The following is a 26,861-nucleotide window of genomic DNA, read 5'->3' as shown; positions in this document are numbered from 1 at the left end:
ACGGTTTTGCCCCCCCCCCCCTGTGGAAAATCCTAGGTACGCCACTGCCTAGGGCCAATAAAGTTGACTTCCCATTCCATCTAATTACTATTGTCACTTTATTTAATTATGGTTTATTATGTGGAAGTCATGGACCACTTTTCACCATTTCATGATGGCAACATCAGGCCCTGCATCAGGCCCAAAGAACAATCTCAAAAAAAGTACTCGGGGTCTGTTTTTGCAGACTATTGATCTTGGGTTGAAAAGGGGATTCCCCGAGCTGAGAATAGGTCTACGACTACGGTACGTCATCTAGATATCCGTACGAAAAGTAAACGGCAGCACGAAAGACTGACTTTATTACAAAAATATTGAAATTTATCGACACCATCGGTTGGATATACTATATTTACAGAATGTCTAAGGTATGATAATATTGTGGTTTTCGTTTTCTACTTAAATAGTCAAATAGTTGCGATGTTTCCTTGTCTTTTGTGATGATAAGTCAGTGAGTGTAGAGTGAAAATGGCGTCTCCAAAGAGTCCAACGGCAACGACCAACTTAACAGTCCAATGGCAATGCGAATGCAGTGGCTCTATACATGTACACCATTATTAGCACGCCGCGGCTGCGTTTGATTGAGGGATCCGAAGTCCGCGCGCGGGCCAGAAGAAAAACATTAAAATTTGCATGAATACGACAACCTAATTTACTTGGTCGGAACGGAGAGAGTCCAAAGTGCAATTTGGTTTTTGTGTGCAATAAACAATTGTGCATGCAATTGCAAATAAATTACATTCCTCATAATATATCATGACATCAGTCAGTCGAATCATTGTCAATTGACATTTCTGAGTGCACAATTCCACCCAAAAATCTGTTGTTTAATTGAAAGTTGCTGTAACCGTAGGCAATCTGTTACATGTATGGTGAATTGAACCATTGTCAATAGTATTGGATTGTATTTGTAGTTTAGAACGGGATTGTTTGATGATCAGAATGTTCTTGAATCTTCACCCTTATCCATGAGGCATGACCAGGCATGACTGAGGGTAACTTGCTATTTATCACACGATGCCCACGTACACAATCGTTGACTCAATGTGTGATTACTCAGCGAGTCAGCATGTTACACAATAAAATAGTCTCTTAACATGCAATGAATTATGAATAACACATTACTTTTTGATAGTCCTTAGATGTGTCATCACATTTTTATAAGGTACTTTTCCACTTTTTTTTCAGTTTGTCGATAGTTGATACCGATATGTGGTAGAAATGTAGATTGGTTAGTTAAAACTTTATCAGCAGTGGAGTATTCTGTACCTGATTTGATCAGTGATATTTTATTTAGCTTTGTTCAGAAACCAGTTGAAAGTTGGGCAGACCCTCAACAAAAGTAAGTTCCTAATTTATTTGCTGCATGTTTATAGGCCTTAGTCATTTAAAAACTGAATTTTAAATCATGAAAAGTCAATATTTCTTCATTGGGTTTTTGATAATTTTTTTTTTTAACAAAGCCCTCTTGAATATTCAGTCATTTTAAATTTTAGTAAAATCCAAGTTAGGTTTTATTTGTTTTTTGTATTTTATTTTGTAATTTTGCTCCAGTAATTAATTAGTGTGAAATAGGGTTGTAAGTTCAACTTGTAACTCACTTTGGGACATTCAATAAATGAATACCGTAGTTTGTCATACACAAATGAAATTGGATTCTGTTTTATTTTATATTCATGTGACTTGAAAGCGGAAAGGCCTATTTAACTCTTATCTCTTATCATTTTGCTGTTTGCCCTTTCTGTTTTACTTTCCATTATCTCATAAGTTTTAAATCATTGAATTGCAACAAAACATTTATAGTGCACAGGAGCAGAGCAACCCAGCTTGCAGTAAAAAGTAGGTTTTTAAAAACTTATGGGGGAAAATGCCCCCCGCCTGTTGGTGCATACATTTAAGGCTTTGTGGGCACCTTAACACAATGTCATTAAGTGTCATGAAATGAAACCATGATCCAAGTTATGAATGAATGTAAATTTTAAGTCATTATTCAGTAATTAGATACTTATTCAAGCAGAACAGGTAGTTTCTTTCAAAGTCCATTTTGTCAGTTAACGTACACAGGGGTCAGCGTGTTAATATAATTTTGAATTGCATCAGCTAAATTAGTAGATTTAGCTTTCTTATGTTTAACTTAAACATTTTTTTTTTTAAAGAAATGTAACGTCTACCAACTTGTTTGACAATATTTTATTCAAATTCTATTTTGTCAAGTCAGTACCACAAAGGTACTAGGGAAAATATATCTCATTAATTAATAGGTGAAACACATTCTAAATCTTTCATAAAATCATGCATAACTTTTACATGTCAGTTAAGGTTTATTCATTAATGAAGAGCTTTATGAAACCACCCCCTGGATAAGTAATACATAAATGCAAGGGAGAAACTAATCATAATGCAATTATGCTATTTTCCTTCTTTAACAGTTGAGTAAAAAGTTCCAGTTGTAAGAGGATATCAAGAGATCTAACGAACAGGACTGTTTTGACGATGGCCACCGCAACTAATAACTCTGAGATGGAGACTGATGAAATAGAAGGTAAAGCAGTTGATAAGTGTACTTTGTTCGACAATATTGTCTGACATCTTGTCGGACACAATTGTTGATGAAACGCTCCCCCGGTCTAAAATTTTCTACACTTTTCTACACATTTCTGACATATATATACAGAACAGAGGGGAATGTTAAAAAGGGCGCAACAGAAACGGTGATATTGATGATGATGATAATGGCGATGATGATGATGGCGATGATGATGATAATGATGATGATGATGGCGATGATGACGACGATGGCGATGATGATGATGAGGATGGCGATGATGATGATGGCGATGATGATGGCGATGATGTCGATGACGATGATGATGGTGGTGGTGGTGTTGATGATGATGCTGATGATGATGAAAATGGTGATTGAGGTTGATGATGATGATTTTGATGATGATGATGATCATCATCATCATTATCATCCTCTTCCTTTTCCTCATCATTATCACCATTACCATGATCACCACCATCATTATCAACATCATTATCAATACCATCATCATCATTATCATCATCCTCATCGTCATTATCACCATTTACACTATCACCAAATGTTGTCATTACTGTCACCATCATCATACATGTAGTTATCATATCACTGTCATCACCATCATAAACGTCATCATCATCGATATCATCACCACCACCATCATCGTCATCATTATCACCATTTATTACCATTGTCATCATCATCACCACCATATAGACATCATCATTGTCATCATCAATCATCATCATCAATATCATAATTGTCATCATCATCATCATCATTGTTAATATTATCACCATCATCTTCATCTTCTTCAATGTTGTCATGATCATCATCATTTCACCATCAATAAAGTTGTCACCGTACTTATAAAAGCAGAAAAAGGAAGTAAATATAGTTCTAGCTAGGGTGGACGGTAGTGATCGGGCTCAACTGGCGTAGAAGATTTCTGACCACCACTCATGAAAAACACTGCTTCCGTCTACATCTAATTTCAAATGAAAAGTGTTTCAAAACCAACTCCTTGCAAAGAGGAATGGGACTTGCACTTATTTCAATCTTTAATCTTGCTTTATTTGTATAATTTACATTAAACATTCTTATATAATTGATAAAAAGTAGTTTACTATAAAAAATGTTCTCATATCAGATTGTTTATATTGATGTTCCTTCTCTTTTTGCTTGAAGACCTCTAACTCTGCCATGAAATAGCTACCGCCACTAAAATGGGTTTTATTAGCTAGAACACTTATTGTGTAATGGATTAAGTTTTGATTTTGTGCCATCACACGCGAGCAGCTTTCTCATATATGTCATGTGATATGAATTTTATGAAATTCTATTTTCTCAGAAAATCGATTATAAATTTTACTTGCCTATTCAACATATCATTGAACACATCAATTCATATCTGCAACTATAAGAACAGTTTCAAAATATCCCATGGAAACATGAAAACAATTCCACTTTTTCCATTACCGGTACTTTGTAACATTATCATGCAGCAAAATGGAGTGATAATTTATACACAATTAGACATTGCGCATGCACGTCTTAAAGGGATGGTCTGGGCTGAAAATATTTATATCTAAATAAATAGAGTAAAATTCACAAAACACAATGCTGAAAATTTCATCAAAATCGGATTTACAAATAACAAAGTTATTGAATTTTAAAGTTTATCAATATTTTGTGAAAACAGTCATATGCACATCGTCATGAATATTTATTAGGTGGGCTGATGATGTCACTTCCCCACTTTCCTTTTTCTTATGTTATTACATGAAATCATAATTCTTTCATTTTTTCTTACATGTGTAAATGATGTGTCTCCATTATGATGAAATACATGTAAGTTGTGGCAATAAATAACTAATGCACTAATCAGTTGTCAATCCAATTGTTTTAGATCTTGGCAGAAAAAATTTGAATAAACCTAATTTCATATAATAAAATACAAAAGAACAAGTGGAGATATGACATCATCAGCCCACCTAATGAATATTCATGAAGACATGCCTAGAACTGTTTCACCAAAATAATGCAAATCTTTAAAATTCAATAATTGTGTTATTTGTTATCCGATTTTGATGAAATTTTCAGCATTTTGCTCTGTGAATTTTATTCTATTTATTTAGATTTAAATATTTTCAGCCCGCACCATCTTTTTAATTACACTATAATGTGCGTTGCTTTGTCAGATTGGCAGTGCATGTTATCTCCAAATGGTACAAGTAATCATTTCTAGTGCGTGTGCACTGCAGTAATGCTTACAAAAAGGCTTATTTTACATGTTTATTGGATTTTTTTTTGTGTGAACTGCAGAAGAGAAAACCAACTCATCCAAGGCTTGTCTTATGCTTGAGATTGCCACACTCCTCTCCATGGCAAGCATAGACCCCATCCAACTTGGCCATTTCGTCGGTTTGGCCGAGAGCAAGGTTGCTGAAATCGATGACCTCCTGGAAGACCCTAAAAGCAAAATCATCCATATCTTGGAGAAGTTCCGTGATTGTCATGGCGATGCTTGGCTAACAGATCTGAAGGAAGTTGTCAGGGAAAAGCTTGAGAGTCCTAGCTTGACAGAAAAACTAGGAAAAGGTTTGTTGAAGAATAGTGTAACTCTATTAATCTCAGGGGGGGGGGTGGGCTGGAAGAAGGGCATAATAGCCCCCTTGCTATTTTTCACGAGAAATCTGTCACTTTGATGATTGAGCCGCAACATGTCATGACTATTTTCTTTCATCTCTTGTGCAACCTTTGAGAGTAAATTTGCAATGCCTGGGTACGTGGTTACGAAATCATTCAATAGTATGTAATTGCATGTCAGACCTATAATTGCTTAAGAACCCGATTTCGTGTAAAAAAAAGTCAATACAATGTGTTTTCAGCTAAGATTCATAAATGAGTGATTATTTTTTTTTCATTTATTGACCAGAGTCATTTAATTTGCTGCGATTTATGACTGATATACAATTTTTACAGACAAATTTTATGAAAAGAAAAAAAACCCACTAAAATTATAATGTAAAAAAACCCAAAGAAATATTTCAGAAATTTCGATAAATAAAAATAAATTGATTTTGGTCCCGGAATTTTTTCAAGTAAAATTGCTTGGAATGCTTTAAAGAATATTTGCACCAAAATAGTATTCTAGGAGCTGTAGTTTGTAAAATAGAGCAAAAAGTTTGGTTTCATAAATAAATAAGCATAATTCATATGGAATAAAGTGTGTATAGATTTAGTGAAATTACATTGTTTTTGTTCTTGTAATTTACAACAGCTCATAAACATTTAATCATAGACACAGCTTAATCATACACACCTCTTCTCCTGCAGTGACCAGTTCACATAGCATGAAAACCAGCGGATACCCTACTCTGAATAAGGAGAGTCTTGCAGAAGATAATTCTTCAAAACTTGGATCGGACCAAGCCCGCGAGGGCAGCAGTCGCAATAGCTCTGCCTCTGGATGGGACATGGGGTCTGGAAGTAGGCAAAGTCATGGTAACGGGGACACGTCGTCGGAAAGCTTCGAGCGATTGTCAGAAGAGAACGTGTTTCAGTCAAGAGAAGGCGACCACCCCGCTAGTGAGGAGGTAAGAAATAATTTTTTTGGTCCGATTCAAAGGCCTTTAATTGTCACAAGTAAATTGTCACCGTTTCATCCTAGATCTAGATCTGGTTCATTTGAATAAACCTAAGACTCTGAGAAATCATGAAATCTGAGCTGAAAATTGTTTAATTGAAGATCACCAATGCAACTAAGTACATGTACATGTTGGACAATGTATTTTTATTGTTTGGAGAAAGACCGGACACCTGGCCAGAATGCCATGCTTATCTTAACCATTTCTCAGACAATTACGCATTTTCTGTCTGAATTTTTTATATATATATTCGTAAATACACACACTTTGGTGGTCATTTTATTGGATTTCTGGTTGAACTCATTCTTTAGATCATTACCACAACTGGGCCCCATTTTCATAAAAATTTGCTTGGATACCAAGTCTTGCTGGAATGACAACTACCAGGACAACAGTAAAAATCCTGCTTTTTTATTGGCTCCTCTAATGATAGGTGATACTCCAGCAATAGTTGCTATCATAGCAACTTTTTTGAAATGGGTCCCTGATGTGCATCTATTCGGACTTTTCGCATTTACAACAGAGGCACTCTCTACAACTCACCAATTCCTTTGAAAATGCAAGTCAAATGACAATGGAGAGCTGAGAGTCTCTTGTCGAAAGTTGGTTGACCGGGACAGCATCGGAATCTCTTGACTCTGGAAAATGACATATTGCAATTGTTCGTCCGATGCAAATCTTTGGATGATCTGCTGTCCCAGTCCACCAACTTTTGACAAAAGCCTCTCAACTCTCCATTGTGATTTTAATTGAATTTTCAAAGTTATCGATGCGTTGTTACTTGTAGAGAGTGTCTCCATAGTAAATGCGAAAACTCTGGAGTATCACTTTGTGAGAAACACTTCTGTTTTTAATTTCTTGATAGATTCCTCACCAATCGCTTGATCACCCGGAGATGTCTCTGCAAATTACCAAGGTTGGCAAAGCACTTCAGATTGTGTCTGATCTCCTTGGTAATGTTGAAGGGATCAGTCAGCTGTCTGAGGTCATTCCGCAGATCCTACGTCTTGTGCGACAGATGAAGTCACAAAAGGTTAGAACAGGCAACAATTTACTGCTTTGCGGAATTATCTTATTATTGATTGATTCATATATTGTTTGATTGATTGATTTATAGAATGATTTATCGATTCATTCATTGACCAATTCACCCATTCATTTATCAACCATCCATTTATTCATATATTGATTGATTGATTGATTGATTGATTGATTGATTGATTCATTCATTCATTCATTCATTCATTCATTCATTCATTCATTCATTCTGTAAAGGAGAATGAAACCTTTGAAACAAGATAGCTTGTGTGAAAACAGAAAAATCAAAGAAACAGATCAACAAAAGTTTGAGAAAATTCTGACAAATAATGAGAAAGTTATGAGCATTTGAATATTGCGATCACTAATGTTATGGAGATCCTCATATTGGCAATGCGACAAAGATGTGTGATATCACTTGTGAACAACTCTCCCCATTACTTTAGTATATATTTCACTTAAACTGCCTCTTTTATCACATCTATCCGTAGATCATGTGTTCTTTCTTCAGGAGGGCATGTAATACAGATTTTTAAAGAATACATCATGGATAAAAAGCTTGTATCGCCGTAAGAAAAAGCAAAAATATACATTTTGGGGGTATTTTATAGTCCATCAAAGGGAAAGTTGTTCACATGTGACATCACACTTCCTTGTCGCATTGCCAATGGGAGGGTCTCTAGCATTAGTGATTGCAATATTCAAATGCTCATAACTTTCTCATTATTTGTCCGATTTTTCTCAAACTTTCTTTGTTCTTATTCTTTGATTTTTCTGTTTCGACACAAGATTACTTGTTCCAAAGGTTTCATTCCCCTTTAATTCATTCATATATTCATTCTTTAATTCATTCATATTCTGATCCATTCATTCATTGATCAATGCACTTATCCATCCGTCCGTCCGTCCATCCATCCATCCATTGTTTAATTAATTAATTCATTCATGCATAGAGGTTTCGTGGTGTAGCAATCCTGACTCTGGCCTTTCAATCAGAGGGCCATGTGTTCGAATGTAACTCATATTACCTCTGTTATTCAACCGTTCAATTACTAGCCTTTATGGCCACTAATGACTTCTGTCGTTTCCATAGACTCGGTGGCGGAACCATCGGGTCCCAGTAGTAGGTCAATGTAATCATTTAATTCCTAGATATTCACCAATTCGTTTGTTTATTCTTCCTTATTAGATGCTGAGACATGTTTTTGAAGAAGAGAATTCCAATCTGAAACAAGACTTGCAGGGAGCAAATGAAATCATCAGAGAACTCAGGTACGTGTGTAAAATCAAATAGATCACCTTGTAAAAACTCTGTGCCACATCTTTCAGCGGGAATCCATGTACAGTTGAGGCTGAAAGTTTATACACCCATGGAATTCACTGAAATTTGTTCGCTTGCCAAACAGCGTAAGATTTACTGTATCTTCAGAAATATAAATACTACCATGACAAATTTGGTATCAAATAAAAGAGCGTATTAAGCTCTTTCACGTGATTGGGATAAAAGTATATTTCAGCTGGAATTTTATTTGAAGAAAAAAAAAATATTCATGCCAAATGTATTCTATTGTTTGTTATTATATTTTCAAACATCGTTTCATAGAAATATAGATGTCAAATCTATGATTTGTATTACATTTTCTATCATGATATGTCGCCACTGAAACAAAAAGTGTAATCTGAAATGTTTGTGTTGAGAAGTAACTAGCACAAATATGAAATGTTTTTGTCAAGTTTTTATTTTTATTTGTCTAAAGTATTGATGGTTTATGGGGAAAAATATATTTTCCAGCTCCTGATGACAAAGCAATGTGATGCAGGGGCATGACATACTCATTTGTTTGATATAAAATTTGTCATGATAGCACAAATGTATTTTATGAGATACAGTAAATTTTATGATGATTGGCAAACTTCTAGCCTCAACTGTAAAAAGGCGCTGTGCATCTTTTCATTGCAGCATTCCCCATTGTTTTGTCTCTGGTGAAATATGTGAGGATTGGTAATCAAGTTCAAGTTTGTCTTTATTTATCCATATTGGAAATTTGTTTTGCTCACAAATTCAAGTCAATATACATTAAGATACATGTACCATATTAAACATATAAAGCCATTATTACATAATTATAAGAATTATATACTGTGAAAACGAATACCCGTTTGCATAAAGGCTACAAACAAATAATGTACATAAAGCCTCCATTCCCCCGAGCCTCCATTTGTAGTATTAATATATTCCAAGAAGTTACTGTACTGCCACCAAAGAGCTTTAAAATACAAATATTTCATTATAAACAATTGAAAATCTCATTCCAATAGTAAGTGCATGTAGTATTAATATATTAATTCAAGTTACTGTTTAGAAATAACTACGAATCAATATTTCAGTAGGAAAAAAAAATCTAAAATTTCATTCCAATATTAAATGCATGAAGTACAATGTATTAACATTGAAATTCATAAAGGTTACTGTATTGCCTCCAAAAAGGTTTAAATTAGATGTGTGTAATCAATATTTTATTACAATTTGAAATTTCATTCCAATAATAAATGCATGAAGTATCAACATATTGATTCCTAAAAGCTACTGTTTTGCCTTCAAAAAGGATTAAATTAGATGTGTGTAATCCATATTTCATTACAAACAATTCAAAATGTCAAAATTTCAATGAATTCTGCTTGCCAGTTTTAAGTCACTTTTTAATTCTGATGGCTTCTCATACTGGGAATCTGGGAGTTTCATAAACAAAAAATAATTATAAAATTGCTTGTAAGGTTGATGAAAACGCACAAGGAGGGATCGGCCATTATAAAAAGTAAGTTAGAGAGAGAGAAAAAAAAGAAATATAAACATGGGCATTGTAAATTACATGATAGAGGGCGCCTTACAAATTAAGGTCAATTTCAAAGTATAGTGTATCAATTTTAATTCAACACTAAGGTTATTCATATGCTTCCAGATTAGTCATCATAAATGCTTTATCGATGAGGAAATGTTTGCCTTTGTATTGCTCCTGTCCCGGGCCTCGTGAGACAAACATCAGCGTTTGATCACAGGGCTAATTTTGTGATTGATTTTCATTGATCATTATTTGCAATCAATTTTATGATCATTCTGTAGGCTTTGTGTTACAAACCCCAGCTGAAAATGCAAAAACTAAATAAGTTGACATCGATTTACATAATTGGAGGTCTTACCAAACTTGGAATTGAGGATTGACATAACTCTTTTAATCAAAGGAACTCTAAAAACCCAAAGGAAAATATTTTTCACTCAAAATTAGAGCCTGCATTTGTGACTTGTGCCTGTTTGATAATAATGGTACTCGGTTCTTGTATAGCACATACATGTATCACATTATGATTTAATGTCCATATCCATTTCTAAAGGACGTGGATATCATCACCCCAGTGTTTGAAAGCAATCTTTCCGCAAAATGGGTCAGTCTGAGGTTGGATACAATGTTGGTCATATGTGAATTGAAATTGATCAATTTAACTGAATTTAACTAATATTTTTTGCATACAAAGTTTGAATCAATAGACTGAGTGATGTATAAATGTTGAATGTTTTCTTTGCATTTTTATTTTAGGGAGAAAATTGAGAAGCTTGAAATGGAAATACAGGATCTCGAGAAAGCCTCGGGAGATAAATCGCTCCAGGACTTTGATGTCGTGACAAGGAGAGAGGCGACAGATATGAAAGAGGAGGAAAAACAGGTAAGAGAAAATATTTGTTGTTGTTGAGCATGCCTACAAGTTGAACCCTTATTTTGAATTCATGCCTTTGTGTGAATCCCAGACCCTTTTTTATTTATTATATTATCCCTTTATTTGTTCAGACCAAGAAGGGACAAAGCGATACCTCCTTGTTCAGACGAAGTCTGATTTTTGTTGACTTGTATGGCATAATGCTGCAATTATTCTTTAGCACTAGGAGACTTCTATTAAGTGAAAAGCACTATATACATGTATCGAACCATTTCTATTGAAGATGAGTAGATGTTTATTAAACTTGAATACATCACGTAACACTACAGTTGGCCCAAATGGACATCAATCCATGAGATTTTGCCACTCTTAATAGAGGTACCCTATTGCACACAAATCAGCATCAAGTTGCAATAGATGTTTATTGAACTACATGTAGAATATATATAATGCACAATAATTGACCTTTCAATTCAATTCAATTCAATCATGGTTTATTTTGTATAAAAACAATACATGTTACACAGCCAGAAGGCTGAATCTAGCATGTTTACAATAAAATGTTCACAAATCATACATGGGTAAAAGAAAAAAAACACTTAGTGCAGTCAAAAAAGCTTGAAGTGTTTAAAAAGTCAAATAAAAACAGCTATTCGCAGAGAGCTTTCAGAGGGGCAACCGTTCATCAAGTGCTCCACAATGTTATTGTGGAGCATATGACCTCATGACATTCAATTCAAGAGATGTCCCTCCTAGTAGAGATACTCTGTGACACACAAGTAAGGCTTACATGTAAGTTGCAAGGGTAGTTGTCATTTGCATGTAAAATCTTCACAACCACTGACCATTTCATAAGTTATTAGCACTGGCATGTCAATATTACCTTACCTTACCGTCACCAGCGGCGTACCGATGGAGGGGGGGGGGGGGGGGAGAAAAACAAAGAGAATAGGAAAGAAAAGGAAAGAGAGAAGGGTGGAATATGGTATTATTTTCTGAATATCATGTCAAAATCTATCACATGAATTAATTTTTGTAACGAAAATGTTGAAGTTTTTGCTTGTTACCATAGGAATTGTGCTTTTCAGCCAGTCAATATCGAAGGAAAGCTCACAGAACTCACAACCTGTAAGACAAAAATGTTCATTTAAATGTTTTCCTGGAGTGTGCTTCTCTACCAATTAATACAAGGAAAGTTTTCAGATCTGACAATGTGTTAAATGACATACGTTGATAAAATGCCTCTCGGAACTTTTCTCTATTTTTTAACCATTTATATATATTTTTTAAAATTTACAGCATGAACAGAAGACTACATCGGCTCAGACTCCCTCCCCGGCACCATCAAGCGAGGGCGTATCTGTGGAAGCATATGAAACTCTCCAGAAGAAGATAATAACACTGAAACAGAAGTTGGCTCAAGTAAGTATGATAATTGTCTTTGGGGGGATTTCATTTTTTTATTTTTTTTTATTTTGCCTTCTATGGTATAGTGCTAAAAGCTAGCAGACTCTCAGCCTAATTTTAGCTTACAAAAATGGTCCAAATCTCATTAGTGACTGCTCAATACCAAAGGAGACTTATACTAAGACCAGTCTTTATTTTTCTTTTGGTGCTGTGCAGATGTAAAAATTGTTCCAACACCAACAACAAAAGGACAACACTGAACTTGATATCAGCCATTCTCTGTGGTACATGATAGGACACAGTTTGGCTCCTTTCCCAGTCATAGGAACTGTAGTCTCACAACTCTTGGCTGGTCCACTTGGTCTACTATAAGTTTTGCTGATTCAGCCATTGCAATAAGCCTCAAGTTTTATGAAAAAATTGTCCTTGAATCACTGTCGGTAATAGGGGAATTAGGGGGCATCAAGGCAGTTTAGGTTGGCACCCTAGGAAATCGCCTTCATTGCCTTGGGTCAAAGCTAGACATGGGTTAAATGATTTTGAATAGAATTTTAAAATGATGGAATACTTGAATAAGTAATTATGTAGAGGTGTCATGGCTCAGTCTCCTGAATTTGAGACACAAGGTCTGGGGTTCAAAACCCACTGCAGCACTGGCATCCTTTCGCAAGGTGTTTAACTACACTTGCCATTCTCCACCCAGGTGTAGTAAGTAGGTTCCCTTTTAGAAATTCCTTGAATGCTCGAGCATGTGATCAGCGTAGCCCTGCTAGGGGAAACCCCGATGTAGTGGTCCACCTGCACCCCCCCCCCAATCAGTTATATCGGGAGGAGAGACCTGCGGGTCATAGTGATTCAGTTTGCTTTTCGCCTCCCAGACACAGGTGACGCCAAACAAATAATAATGATAATAATAAACCAGGTTTATAGTGTGCAGTGCTTAGAAACATAAAGTGCTTTATAAATAATTGTTTTTATTATTATTATTATTTTATTGTATCTGCAGGTTGTAAAACTGAACCACTCTTGGGATGAGCAGTATCATCGCATGGAGGCAGCTCTCAAGCAAGAACTGGAGAAGACCAAACTGATGAATCAAGAAATAAAGCAAGATGCGGAGAGAAAAGAGAAAGAACGGGATGAGATTTTGGTCGCAGCTAAGCATAGGATCGAAGAACTGGAGGTACGTCCCTAAAGATATGGCCATTGGTTAGATCGTATTTATGGGGTTGTCTAGGTAGTCTTGGTAATGACATTTTCACGAAACGATACTTCATGGAAGTAGATTTTATATTGCGATGATACTGGTGATGACGATGATGGTGATAATGATGATGATGATAATGATGATAATAATGCTAACATTTATAGGGCGCTTTATACGGGTGTTTCAAAGCGCACACAGGTGGGCTGACGAAAGTGAACAATGAATCCATTAAAAAAAATTATAATGACTATTAGATTGGATGCCTATTGGATTGAAGTACAATTGCTATTACTGTTGCATTTGTATATTTCATATTGGAAGGCGTCGACAGCTGATCTTCAGAAGAATTACGACCAAACCAAACAACAGCTTGGGAAGGTAAACCGTTATGCCGTCTCCCTGCAGGGTCACAAACAGGAACTGGAAACAGAGGTCAAGAGATTGAACGAGGTATAGTCAATCATTTCTCTGTCTATGAAATGCCTGATAATCTCACCCCACATGGTGTATTTCTATGCTATACACAATCTGTTTGTCGAAAAACTATTTGTTTCATATTGCCAGTTAGCCTACATTAGCTAGTACATGTATGTAGATGTCAGTCAGTCAATATTCTGTCGGTGGACAAGGGTCGTCACTGACTAAATTCCATGGCCCTTAATTCATAGGCTGCACCCCCTGGTAGTCAGAATGGTCTTCTAAAATGTAGAGATTCGACCCAAAATTCCCTCATTTGGGAGTGAAAACTCTTTTTGTCTCGCCTGCATAGCAGAGCGAGACTATAGGTGCCGCTTTTCCGGCAGCGGCGGTGGCGGCGGCATCATCAACATTAAAATCTTAACCAAGGTTAAGTTTTTGAAATGTCATCAAAACTTACAAAGTTTATGGACCTAGTTCATGAAACTTGGACATATAGGTAAACAAGTATATCTTGCCTGAGTTTCAGGATACATGACCAAGGTCATAATCTCCTTCCGTACAACACTTCAACTTTGTTTTCTACAAATCTCAATATTCACAATTACAATACGAGAAATCAATCCAATTTTCATTGTTGGAAAGTTTTATTTACGTATGAAGAAAAATCTCCACGATGTAGTTTACCAATAATTTGGAATTCATTACCAAATCATTTTATTCTTTGTAATAACTAAAAAACATTTAAGAAACAACTAAAAACATTATTTTTGTCCCAATAATGACTCACATGTACCGCAGATTTACTGTAGTATTATTACCAGATCCCCCTTCCATTTTCTATGTTCCTCTGACTTATATTTCTTTAGCTTTTTATGGGTTTTTTAAAAACTTTTTATTTAATTTTTTTTTTTCAGTACCGGTAACTCATTGTCTATCTACAACTTGATACTTCATTGTATTGCGTATAAGGGAACTTATTTTACAGGGCCATTTGGCCTTATTTTAGTTTCCCTTTTTCATTTTCAACTACTAAATTTTGTATGTTTTTACTCTTTCTTTTTTACTGAAAGGCTTTTTAATGACAATAATTTCTTTAGATGTATTTTTTATTTGTATCAATTTTATATATAATTGCATTCATTATATTATATTGCAATGACCCTTTTTTTTATGTGAATTTGAAATAATTAAACATCAATCAATATTTAGGGTCAATGATGTGGGAGGAATCACTATCAAAATCTTAACCAAGGTTAAGTTTTTGAAATGTCCTCATAACTTAAAAAGTATATGAACCTATATTAGTTTGTGAAACTTAGACATAAGATTAATAGTGTATTACTAAAGATCTTGTTCGAGGTTCAGGTCACATGACCAAGGTCAACGGTCTTTTAGGGTCAACAAACTTTGGCTATGTTGGGGGTATTTGTGGAATCATCATCATAATTTGACATTTTATGGATTAAGTTCATGAAACTTGGACAGATGAGCAATCAATTATCCCTGAACATCCTTTGTGAGTGTTAGGTCACATGACCAAGGTCAAAAGTCATTGAGGGTCAACAAACTTTGGTAATGGGGTATTTGTGGAATTGTCATCATAACTTTAAAAGTTTATTGATCTATTTCATGAGACATAAGTGCAACCATGTATCCCTGAATATCCTGTGTGCATTTCATGACAAATCACAAAGACCAAAGGTCATTTAAGGTCAATAAACTTTGGCCATGTTGTGGGAATTTGTTGAATGGAAAGTTTATGGATCTAGTCCATGAATCATCTACAGACATAAGGGTAATCAATTATGAATGATTGTTTTGCACATGTCTGAGGTCACATGATAATGGTCAAAGGTCATGTTTGTTCAATGGACAGTATTTATTATCGTGTAGGGCCTAAAATTTTCTTTTGTGAATAATTATTTAATAGCTGTTTTCAAAGTCAGCACTGCTGTTATATCGAATCGCATATGCAGGCGAGACTGCCAGAGGCATTCCATTTGTTTTTACAAAAAAATCATACATTTCTCTAATTTTTTTTAAATAGGATTTTTGGCACACTTATATGAATATTAGGAATAACATCAACTTAATTTTTTGTGGAATAAAAATAAAATGATGTTTAATCTTAGGTTACATGAAAATCTTTAGGTGCGCATACATGGCCCCGCTTCTTATAATTATCTGTGTATTTTGCTCTTAATACAACAGAAAATTGGATATGTACTGATAAATCACTCTAAAAGTCATTTTCACCTTTTAATTTGGGGGACTATGTCTTCATTACTGCTTTATATACCCTTAATTTATAACATCATACATGTATTTGATCAATTCTTTTCCATGAAGAATAGGATGTGCCTAAATAGAAGTCTCTTTTAGGGTACTTTGATGACCCCTTTCACAAATATTCAATTGAGTTTCTAATCTCCTTTTTGTCACCTTTGAACAATAAAGGGAGATTCATTGGCCTTTGTGATTTGTTGCACCCTATTTAGTGTGTCCATTTTGTGGTGTGATATAGAATGGTACCCTATAACAGTGTGTCCTAGCCTTCTTAGAAGTCACTGGAGATTAATATTCTTCTCTTTGTTAAGTGGGTTTAGCACCATGAAGGAGTGACTCATTTCAAGGTTTATTTCAAATAATACAATAATACACATGCTGGAGCTAAAAAGCTTGAATGTCTGCATTTACAATGGGGCAAGTCCGTAAAATATGTACGTCCTGACCCTTATATGTGGGACCTTCATGAAATTTTCTGTCTCTGATTTCTTGTTCTTATGACAGTCTGTTATGTTCTCGAAGGACCATGACTTGGTCAGTTTATGAAGTGAAGTAAAACTTGAGAAAAATGGGGGTGGGACGTACAAAAGGGTTGATCATTTTATGGAATTGCCCAATGGTATGCGTATAGAAATAAAGAAAATTATCACAATTATTGTATCATGATTGTACATTATTAAGATAAACTTGAGGCACATTTTAAGTAAATAGATGTGTTACATACATGTATACATCAGTTTAAAGGTCAGAAGTCTTCTCTTTTAGAATTCAGTTCTTGTAACTTTCTGGTGGTTTGAGGATACTTTTGAACATTTCATGAAAGATTTTAGCACTGAAAAGCTTTTATTATTCGATAGTTACATGTACCATTGGTCTGACATTTGTGCTTCTCAGCAAATTAAAACTAAGGAAACTAGTCCAATCTGAAAATTTTATTGTCAGACGATAAATGTTGATGAAATTGGTCACTTATCACATTTTGTGTACTTTCCCCAAAAGATGCCAATTTCTTCTAATACCTAGATGTACTTACTGTGCAATTGGTCCAACATTTACTAGTATGTCTCATTTAGGAATTAGATATTAGTAAAATAATATTGATTTCTAAAGCAGAACCCACCCCCCCCCCCCCCGGAAAAAACAAAAACATGATACCATAAACACTTGTGCTTCTCAGTCAATTAAAATGAAGGAAATTTGGCCCACAGTTTACTCTTTGTTGAATATTTATAATAGGACCAAATAGATATATAAACCAAATAATCAACAGTATTACATGTACATGAAGTTTCTTGCTGCTCAAATTAAACAATATGATTTTATAATGTAACTGAATTTCTTAGTTTTTGACGCTGATGAATATGTTTGCTTTTGAGTGGATAGAAATCCAAACCTAAACTGGTAATATAAGAGTTACTTAAGTATATTCAGATATATGGTCACAGTAATTTGATATATAATTCATCTCTCAAAGCTGGTTAATAATTACCTTTAAGACCAGGAGTATGATTTGAGATTTAATAAGCACATATGTCCTGATTGTTTCATTTTCATGATGAAGCCTTCACAGTACTTCCGAGTGATGTCCCCAACTAACCTTGAGTTCAGTCCTTGTCCTTCTTTTTTTTTAATCATGTCAATAATAGAGTATTTTTAAGGTAAGCTTGTCTATGATTGTCTGTCCATGGACCTAGGTCCATGGTCTCTCAAAAATTGTCTTTCTCTTTCTTTCTTTCTTTCTTTCTTTCTTTCTTTCTTTCTTTCTTTCTTTCTCTCTCTCTGGTCTTGTTAAACAATCAATATCCATTGGTTCGTCAAATTATTTGGAACAGTCTTCCCACTAACATTGATTTGTGTCATTCAATACAATTAAAAAAAATAATAATAATTATCTTATTCAAATATTGTGATCACTTTGAGAGTAGAATTACTCTTTGTTATTTACATTTTGTAAATTTCTTTGGGTATTTAACTATGGAAAGGCGCTACATACATGTAAGTGTGAAAATGTATTTAATGAAAAAAATCATTTGAGAGGCAACAAAAAATTACTAAAAGAAGCCGTTACAAAGACTAGCAGCCTTTCTGTCCTGAACCCCCCCCCCCCCCGTGCCTTTCCTGTAGTGTTTGATTTAAAACTGAAAATGATACCATAACGCAGGATATAGGAAGGAAGCGCAGGAAGTAAGACACGCAGGGTTATTAATTCATATAACAGGCACTCTGATATATTGTGAAAGAATGATATATGCATTTGGTTTGGCAATGTATAAAGATAAATTAGTACTAGCACTAGCAGCAAAAGTAGTTTCATAAGAAAGTCTTTCAAATCAAGGTCATTTTTTCAAAAAATCATTGTACATGTAGACCTAGATCTACTACGCTTATATATGAAATCATGAAATCTACGCTGAAAAGCGAGTGTACTGAAGTTCACCAAAAATGTAAGCATGTATATATTGATGTATGTTTTGATTCATACCAATGATGTCATAATCCTACATGAGTTATCAACGTATATGCAAATCCCTTTTCAATAAAATTAACTTGAGAATTCATTCTAAAAAGTGATTATTAAACAGTTATCATGTAAATGACTGAAAAAGTGTTTTGTAATGGATTTTAATGCAACCCTTGTACAGACCTGCCAACCAGTACGTTTTAGCCGTATTTAGTACGTTTTTGCAACCAAAATACGGCAGTACGTTTTTTCTTTGAAAAATATGTTTTTTGTAAAAAATCGTAATTTATTGAGAAAAATAATCTCTATATGTCTCTATTTCATAAAACGTACACAAATATGGTTATTAGATCAATGTTATTTCAGGTAACTTTTTTTTTTTCAATCATTTTGTTAAAACCAGGGTGACGATATACACATGTTTCAATGGTTTTTTTTTTCATCTGCAAGAGCAGTGCGCATTTTAGCTTGCATGCAGCTTGAGCGCCGCGATGAGCGAGTGCGCCAAGCATTTTATTATGAAATACACTTTTTTGGGGGGAAAAATACAGTTTTTTTATCACAGAATACAGTTTTTCATTCCCAGAGGTTGGCAGGTCTGATGTAGGATTATACTACATACTTATGGATTCTTCTGAACACAGTCCAAGGACTCTGGCCTGTATTCTGAAGTCAGGTTTAACTTAAACTCAGGTTTAAAGTTGTGGTTTAAGTATGGATAGCCAACTGTTACATAAATCACTAACGATAGAGATATCATCTTTCAGCTCATTTGGCTCTGAAATCATTCATAATTGTCTAGGAAGTATAAATATATGATCGTCTTCACCATCGATGAATCAGGAAAGAGCACAGTAAACATAAGAAGCATACAACTTAATGAAAAAATTGATACTTTTGGCTTCCCATACTTAAACCACAACTTTAAACCTGAGTTTAAGTAAAACCTGACTTCAGAATACGGGCCTCTGTATTCAGCTCCAAATTCATTATGACGTCATTGATATCTGGATTCATTTGTTGCAGTCATGCCTTGTTACTTGGCAAAATCAAAATTTACATCAATGCAAAGAATACCTCCTGATCATCCAAGCATTAACACATACCACATAACTATGGTATCAAATTATTTGGGAGAACATACTGTTGCAGGCCATATATAATAATTATGTGTTTGTGACATATTATTTCCTAAAATTGGGGATTTGTAAGGTGTGTATTTTTTTTTCACTCACACAGTATTTTGTTGATATCTTAGGCTCTTGAGCATAAACTTCATGTTTCAGAGAAGAACTAAACTTTTCTATGAATTATGACCCCGAACCATGAAACCTAATTGATGCACTATTGATTTTCTGGGCTCTTGAGCTGCGACATAAACTTTAGGTTTCAGAGAAGAACTGAAGTTTTCTGTGAATTATGATATGAAACAGTACTGAAAAATTTGATAAACTAATGATCTCGTAGGCACTTGAGCACAAACTTCAGGTTTCAGAGAAGAAGAAATTTCTTTGAAACATGATTGATAACTTAGTGATCTCTTAGGTGCTTGAGCTGAAACTTTAGGTTTCCAAGAAGAAGTCTATTTTTTTCTCTCAAATTATAATATGAAATATTTACAAAATATTGATACTATTGATATCCTGGTCTCTTGACCAGAAACTTCAGGTTTCAGAGAAGAACTGAAGTTTTCTATGAATTATGACATGAAACACTGAAACCTAATTGATATACCATTGATCTCTTAGGTTCTTGAGCAGAAAGTTCAGGTTTTAGAGAAGAACTGAAGTTTTCTATGAATTATGGCATGAAACAATGAAACCTAATTGATATACATCTACCATTGATCTCTTAGGCTCTTGAGCAGAAAGTTCAGATTTCACAGAAAAGCTGAAGTTTTCTCTAGGTTTTGGGCATGAAACACTGAAACCTAATTGATAAACCATTGGTCTCTTAGGCTCTTGAGCAGAAACTGCAGGTCTCCGAGAAGAAGAAACCGGTTGCCGCCGTTGCTCCTCCATCTCGTAACGACAAGAGCAAACCCAAGAAAGATGAGTGCGTCCTTCACAGCCACGAAGAGAGATCCATCCTTGCCAGCATGACACAGGGTGAACTGATTGAAGAGCTTGGTCTGCTCAAGCAACAGGTAAAAATGAGCGTGTTTATATCAGAATATCTTGAATTAGCCACCATGAGCGTGAATTTTCTTTGTATTCCTCGTTACTTGTTCGAGAGTGATGTATGGTGTGAAGTTGAAGGGAAGGAAGAAGACTGAGGTTGGATGCAGATGTTGCGTTTGGAAGAGAAGGTGGATCAGATGACAAAGGCGAACGGAGTGCGTTGGTATGGGCATGTGTTAAGGGTGCTTGAGTTTTTATGGAAGTGAGTTGAAAGGGTACCATTCCAGATATGGTTTGTTGATGATGATGATGGGTTCTTGTAAAGCGCCGGTATCCGCCTCAGCTGGGCGCTCATGGCGCTTGCTCAAAAATAGGAAATATCTCACAAATTTCAATGTCTTCAAACAGTGCTTAGGATCATCATTCAGTTCAAGTACTATCCTCGTAATGCTACAATTGAGTTATTCTTGCGATAATGTTGGAGTGGGGAACAGAAAGGTCTTCAGGTAAGACTCAAAAGTTGATTGGGTCTCTGCTCTCCTGATAAGTTGGGGAAGGCTATTCCACAGCTTTGGTCCAGAGATGTAGAAGGCTCTGTCACCCCAGGTTGTGTGGCTGAGAGATTCTGTCAGCAATGCTTGATCTGCTGATCTGAGACTGCATGTTGGTCTATGCTGAGATAAGAGCTCTGATATGTAGGGAGGAGATTTATCGTTGTTGCAAAACTTTCGTTAAGAAGTTGAGAATTTGAGATCCCAGTCATGCTTGTGCAGGAATCTGTTGAGTAAATGCTTATCATGAAAAGTTATTTCTCACCAGTTTCCATAATTTTTGCATAATTTTTCATTTTGATTTGCTTCAAACTACAACTGTGTTATTTCTATTGGATATTTGCGGAAGTTATGTGTTATCATTCTGTTACTGTGATTGTTCTTCAACTCAGGTTGACGTGTACAAAAGCGACTTCTACAAAGAGCAACGGGACCGCCAGCGTGTCAACGGGGAAATGGAGGAGGTCAAGACGGAACTTCACAGGGCAAAGAAGAAGATGGACAAACAGAAACATGAAGTAAATAAAAAAAAAAAGAAAAACAAACTTGTTGCTCGAAAGTCTTATTCAGGAGATTACTTTTTTAAGCCTTTATTTGATCATATTTTTTCATCAAAATGGCAAAATTAGTGCTTTTCTTTCAATCAACACATTCATTCGTTTTAAGATTATGTTCCAAATCAGATTATTGACAATTTGTTTATCTCAACCTCTGCTTATGACCCATATTTCTTTGATCATATTATTTTTCTGAAAATAAAGGGCAGTTTCTTGCAAGATACTTGTATATGACGATTTTGTGGAAATTATGGGCAATAATTCTAATTCAAATCAAGAACTAGATTTTAATTCGTCATGCGGATGAATTAGGTGGTCTGTCGTAGATGTATAAATAGATAAACAGACATAATTATTTAAATAAATGAGTAGATATTAGATTGAAAGATAAATAGACAGATAGACATACAAATTTAAACTGATACCTATAGGAAAGATAGATAGATAGAAATATATATATATAAACAGATAAATAGGTATTAGATAGACAGACATTAGATGGATAGATAGATAGATAGAAGAATAATGATAAGAATAAGATTCTGAAAGCAGTAAACAAGGGCACAAAACAGCTATGTAGATCCTTTCTTAGAAGTTTGCATTTTTGGGCAACCATTTTTTACTTTAATATTATTTTTCACAAACAAGCTTCAGATATTGAAGGACCAGGCTTTGGCTTTCCAGTTCCATGCTGACGAGCGCAAGCAACGCCCCGCTGCTGCTGCAGCTCCTCGTCGAGAAAGGCCACGGTCTTCGGTAAGATATTTTCCCTCCTGAGCAAGTCCCATTGAAATATAGCCTGTTGACTAGTCGTCTACTATGTAACTGGTAAAGTTCATTCTGATGATAAGATGGTTTAAATGAAAACACTTTAATTTAAGACATATTAAATAGCAGGAAGCATGAGTGAAAATCTACAAATTAAAGAAGTATTACAGTGAACAATTTTCTAAAATGCAATACTATATTAGCAAATCAGTTAAGTAGATATACATGTATGATGCAATCGATTTTTTCATGCTCAGCCCTGTTAAACGAGATCACTGATTCATCATTTATGTTGACAGTCAAAATAACTACACAATTATGCAGAAGTTAAGTATAATGTTTTGTTCTGTTTTCTCAAGGGCAATTTTGCGGGGCTTATTTTTGCACAAAGAAACTTTTCATGTTTGCTACATGTATGATTAGTCAAATAGTATAAGTGAAAATTGAACAATATATTTTTTTGGGGGGTGTATGCATGTTTTATTGATTTTTGTAATTTTGTTTGCCCTTACCTAATTCTGTTTTCGTCATGGATTATTGAGTGCAACTTTACTTTTTTATATCATTTTAAGTTTGGTTCGCTCTAATTGTTTCAGTTTTCATTTTTTTACATGAACTATGATTTACTATCACATTTTTTGTTTCTCCATGAAGCCCCAGGATAGAGTCTTTGAACTCTTAGAGAATCCCCGATCCCCAACTTACCATCGACAGGTTCGACAGAGGAAAGAGAAAGTGAGGATGAAAATTTGATTATTCTTAATTGTGCTTTTCTTACAAATTATTCTACTTGAATTGCGCCTATATTCTCCGTTGAATGAGAGCGCTTTACAAACACCAAAACCCAAACAACATATCTTTTAGAATAGTGAACACTTATCAAAAGATTACCTTTTTTAAAATTAACTCTTTGTCTTGTTTTTTTGCTGCCTGGGAAAATTGGCCTAATATTCAATCTCAAACACTAAACTTAAGATAGTATTAGTATTATTTTTTTCACTTAACACAATTTGAATGCTCAGTTTTCAATCATACACATAAAACTGACATGGGGCCTGTTGCAGAAAGAGTTGCGTTTAAACGCAAGTCAAAATATCAAGCGCAAGTCCCGAATACGGGCGCTTCATTGGCTGAAAATCAAGTTGCGCAAGATTTTTTGAGTTGCGTTCGATCGCAACTCTTTCTGCAACGGGCCCCTGACCATTCAATTGGATCCCCAAATCACATTAGGATACCTTTATTGCTTGTGTAATTGGCATTTGAACATCTTTAATGTATTTTCTTAACTTGCCCCCCCCCCCCCTCTTCCCTTGAAAAATTCCTGCATATGGCCATGGACATAAAGAATAATAAATATATTCTGTATTTACCACATAATTGGTTGATTTAACCAAAGATATCAGTAATTTTCTTCATGCATGCCATCACTTTCCTAAAGTCTTCTTGCATTAACAACTTACTTTGTACATGTATTACAATTATTTTTTATACACATCATGTGTATTTACTTGTTCAAGGCATGCAGTTTGTGAATGAAATAATAATAATAGTCATCAATTTATATGGCATCATCTTTTTTGAAATACTATTTCTCAAGATGCATTAGTAATGTTTTTGTCTTTTCTTTATTTCTATTCTTCTAAAGGAGCTGGTCCCTCACGGTGTCAACTATGCTTTGAATGGGGAGTATTGTGACGCTCAGGAAGATTTCCAGATCTGCTATCCTCCAGAACTCTCTGACGATCATAGCTCTCATGGGTAGGTCCCGTCCTTGTGTCGCTAAATATTCAACTGGGGCCAGTCTTACAAAGAATCATGATTGATCCAATCAATCTCAACTGTATGGAAATCCATCCATACCATTTTTTTTTCTGCAGGAAATTTGCACAATCTCCCTAGTAAACAAAGAGAATCACACTGAATCTTCAAGAGAATGATGGATGTATGAATATACATCATATCTACAAAATATTGTGAACAAATTTGTATTTGAGATGTTGACGTTGCTGGCCATCCATAGATGTGGTCGATCGGATCAATCGCAACTCTTTGTACGACGGGCCCCTGGTCTTCACCCAGTTAGTGTTTTCTGTTTGGTCTCTTCCAGGGAAATAATTGCATGGCAGCCTGGGTCAATGTTTTTCCCCATAATGCTAAAAAAGCCCTGCTAACTAAAAAAAGGAGCCCCGGAAAATTCCCATTCACTGCTATGTTAAAGCTTATCCAATGTTGCAGATTTTCGCAGTACTTTGTGAAAAATAGTCCCTGAAAATGATATCAAAAATTATTTTCTGCCTGGTCTCTTTTCAGATGGTCTAATCTTAGTTCATCATCTAACCATTTGGACTAATTGATATTTATCCCATTTAACATTTGGTCTATTTTTCCAGTTAGGCCACACCCATTTTGCTTAATAACCCCTTGGTCTAATACCACTTTATTAGTCTATTTGTCTTGATGAATTTTTTATGAGCCAAATTTCTGTTTGAAAAAAAAAGCATTATCATAAAGCAGGGCAAATTAGATGAACTGGGCATTAGACTAAATGTCATTTACCTTACACTAACTGGGTTTGAGAGCAAGTATATTTTAGACCAAATAGCAATGATACCAAATTGAGAGTAGACCAACTGTTCATAGACCAGTGCTGGCGGCACAGAAAGGTTTGTTAGCGTAACAGAGTTCTAACAGCAAGCCCAGTCACATCTTTCGGATTGTGAAGTCAATACATTTATAACAATGTGTAAGTAATGCATTGTTGTAACATTAGGCATCGCTGCCACATTCCCTGTTGTAACAGGGCCTCATTGTTAGCGCTAACAACGTTTCTGTGCGGTCAGCACAGGTGAAAATGAACTGTGTGTTTTATACTAGTGACCTTACTTCAGGGCACGACATTAGCAGTGGCCCGGGGCAACCAAAAATGAGAGTCGGGCCACATTCTGCAAAAGCCCACACTTGGTGGTCGGGGGGCCATTTCATAAAGCTGTTCGTAAGTTAAGAGCGACTTTAAGAACGACTGGTGAACCTTCCTTACGCGCTAAACCATCGCCAATGGTGTATACCATTTACCAATCACCAGTCGTTCTTAAAGTCGCTCTTATCTTACGAACAGCTTTATGAAACACCCACCAGGTCAGGCTACCAAAGTTTTGATAAATTGTAATGTTTTCTATTGTTTTAGGGCCACCAAATTTGCTTGGCAGGCCACAAAGAGTGTGAAATTAAAGATTTTGGTGGACCGATCGGGCCACCAAGAAAAAAAGTTAGTGTCGAGCCTAAAGGTTGTGCAATTTATGTATAACAGTTGAGATCTGTTCACCCAGTAACATATTGAGGCAATGTACTTTACACATTAAATTCTCTGAATAGTTCAATGTGTACCATCACCAAAGAAAATTAGATTTAAGTGCTTATGAATATTTGATTAAAGGCAATTTAAAAAGATACTGTGTATGCCTATTCTAATTCTTTCTTATTGCTTTATATCTCTTTTATTTCTTCTATTTCCCCTTGTTTTTTTCTCTCCAATTTTCTCAAATATTCCAGGAGTGATCACGATCCATTCTCCTTCACCCAGAAGTAATCCTGAGATAAACTCTACCATACGAATCTGAAAATTTCTAGTAATTTTGTACATTGAAGTTGATGGAGTGCAGCAGCGTTGGAGAACAATCACTTTTAATCGGTAATCCATAGCAGAAAATTTGAATTAATCAGCTTTCACCTCTGAAATTCACAATGAAAACACTCTATACTTCACGATACATAGTGAAAAAATAAGAATTGATTGTATATGCATGTACATAGCAGTGCATTTTAAATCAAGCATCTTTTTCTCCGATAGCACTTTTTGCAAACATTTTATAATAAAAGCTTTGTACTTGATCAACTTCATTGTATAAAGCTGATCTGAAAAAGTGAAGAAAGAAAAAAAAAAAAATGTATTGAGATAATTGCATTTTATATAAGCAAACTTTTTAAATAATATAAATGAAGAGTTAGATGGAAATAAGAATGAGAAATGTAGCATAGTGATTTAAACATTAAGTAAAATACCTCTTCTGAAGGAAGTCAATTTATGTGCACTTGTGCATTTGTGGT

General features: G+C 35.1%; 1 protein-coding gene across 8 annotated transcripts; it reads left to right on the top strand.

Annotated features, from left to right (window-relative positions):
• Positions 1-146: 146 nt before the first annotated feature.
• On the top strand, positions 147-26,545 carry LOC129281958 (TNFAIP3-interacting protein 1-like). Of its 8 annotated transcripts, XM_064113173.1 has the most exons (17): positions 777-906; positions 1,337-1,381; positions 2,469-2,581; positions 4,907-5,182; positions 5,921-6,180; positions 7,097-7,264; positions 8,459-8,541; positions 10,863-10,989; positions 12,280-12,402; positions 13,394-13,570; positions 13,916-14,044; positions 20,719-20,907; positions 21,825-21,950; positions 22,638-22,745; positions 23,412-23,492; positions 24,403-24,515; positions 26,307-26,545. In XM_064113173.1, the coding sequence occupies exons 3-17, from the start codon at positions 2,533-2,535 to the stop codon at positions 26,341-26,343; spliced, it is 2,046 nt and encodes a 681-aa protein (XP_063969243.1). In that variant the 5' UTR covers positions 777-906; positions 1,337-1,381; positions 2,469-2,532; the 3' UTR covers positions 26,344-26,545. The 8 variants fall into 8 exon arrangements, with proteins under 8 accessions (XP_054773861.2, XP_054773863.2, XP_063969242.1 ...); XM_054917886.2 differs by lacking the exons at positions 777-906; positions 1,337-1,381 and adding an exon at positions 147-407; XM_064113172.1 differs by lacking the exon at positions 1,337-1,381 and having other exon boundaries at positions 470-1,034.
• The last annotated feature ends 316 nt before the right edge of the window (positions 26,546-26,861 follow it).

This window comes from Lytechinus pictus, chromosome 18 (genome assembly GCF_037042905.1).
Source record: "Lytechinus pictus isolate F3 Inbred chromosome 18, Lp3.0, whole genome shotgun sequence".
NCBI lineage: Eukaryota > Metazoa > Echinodermata > Echinoidea > Temnopleuroida > Toxopneustidae > Lytechinus > Lytechinus pictus.
This window is presented reverse-complemented; position numbering and strand designations above follow the sequence as displayed.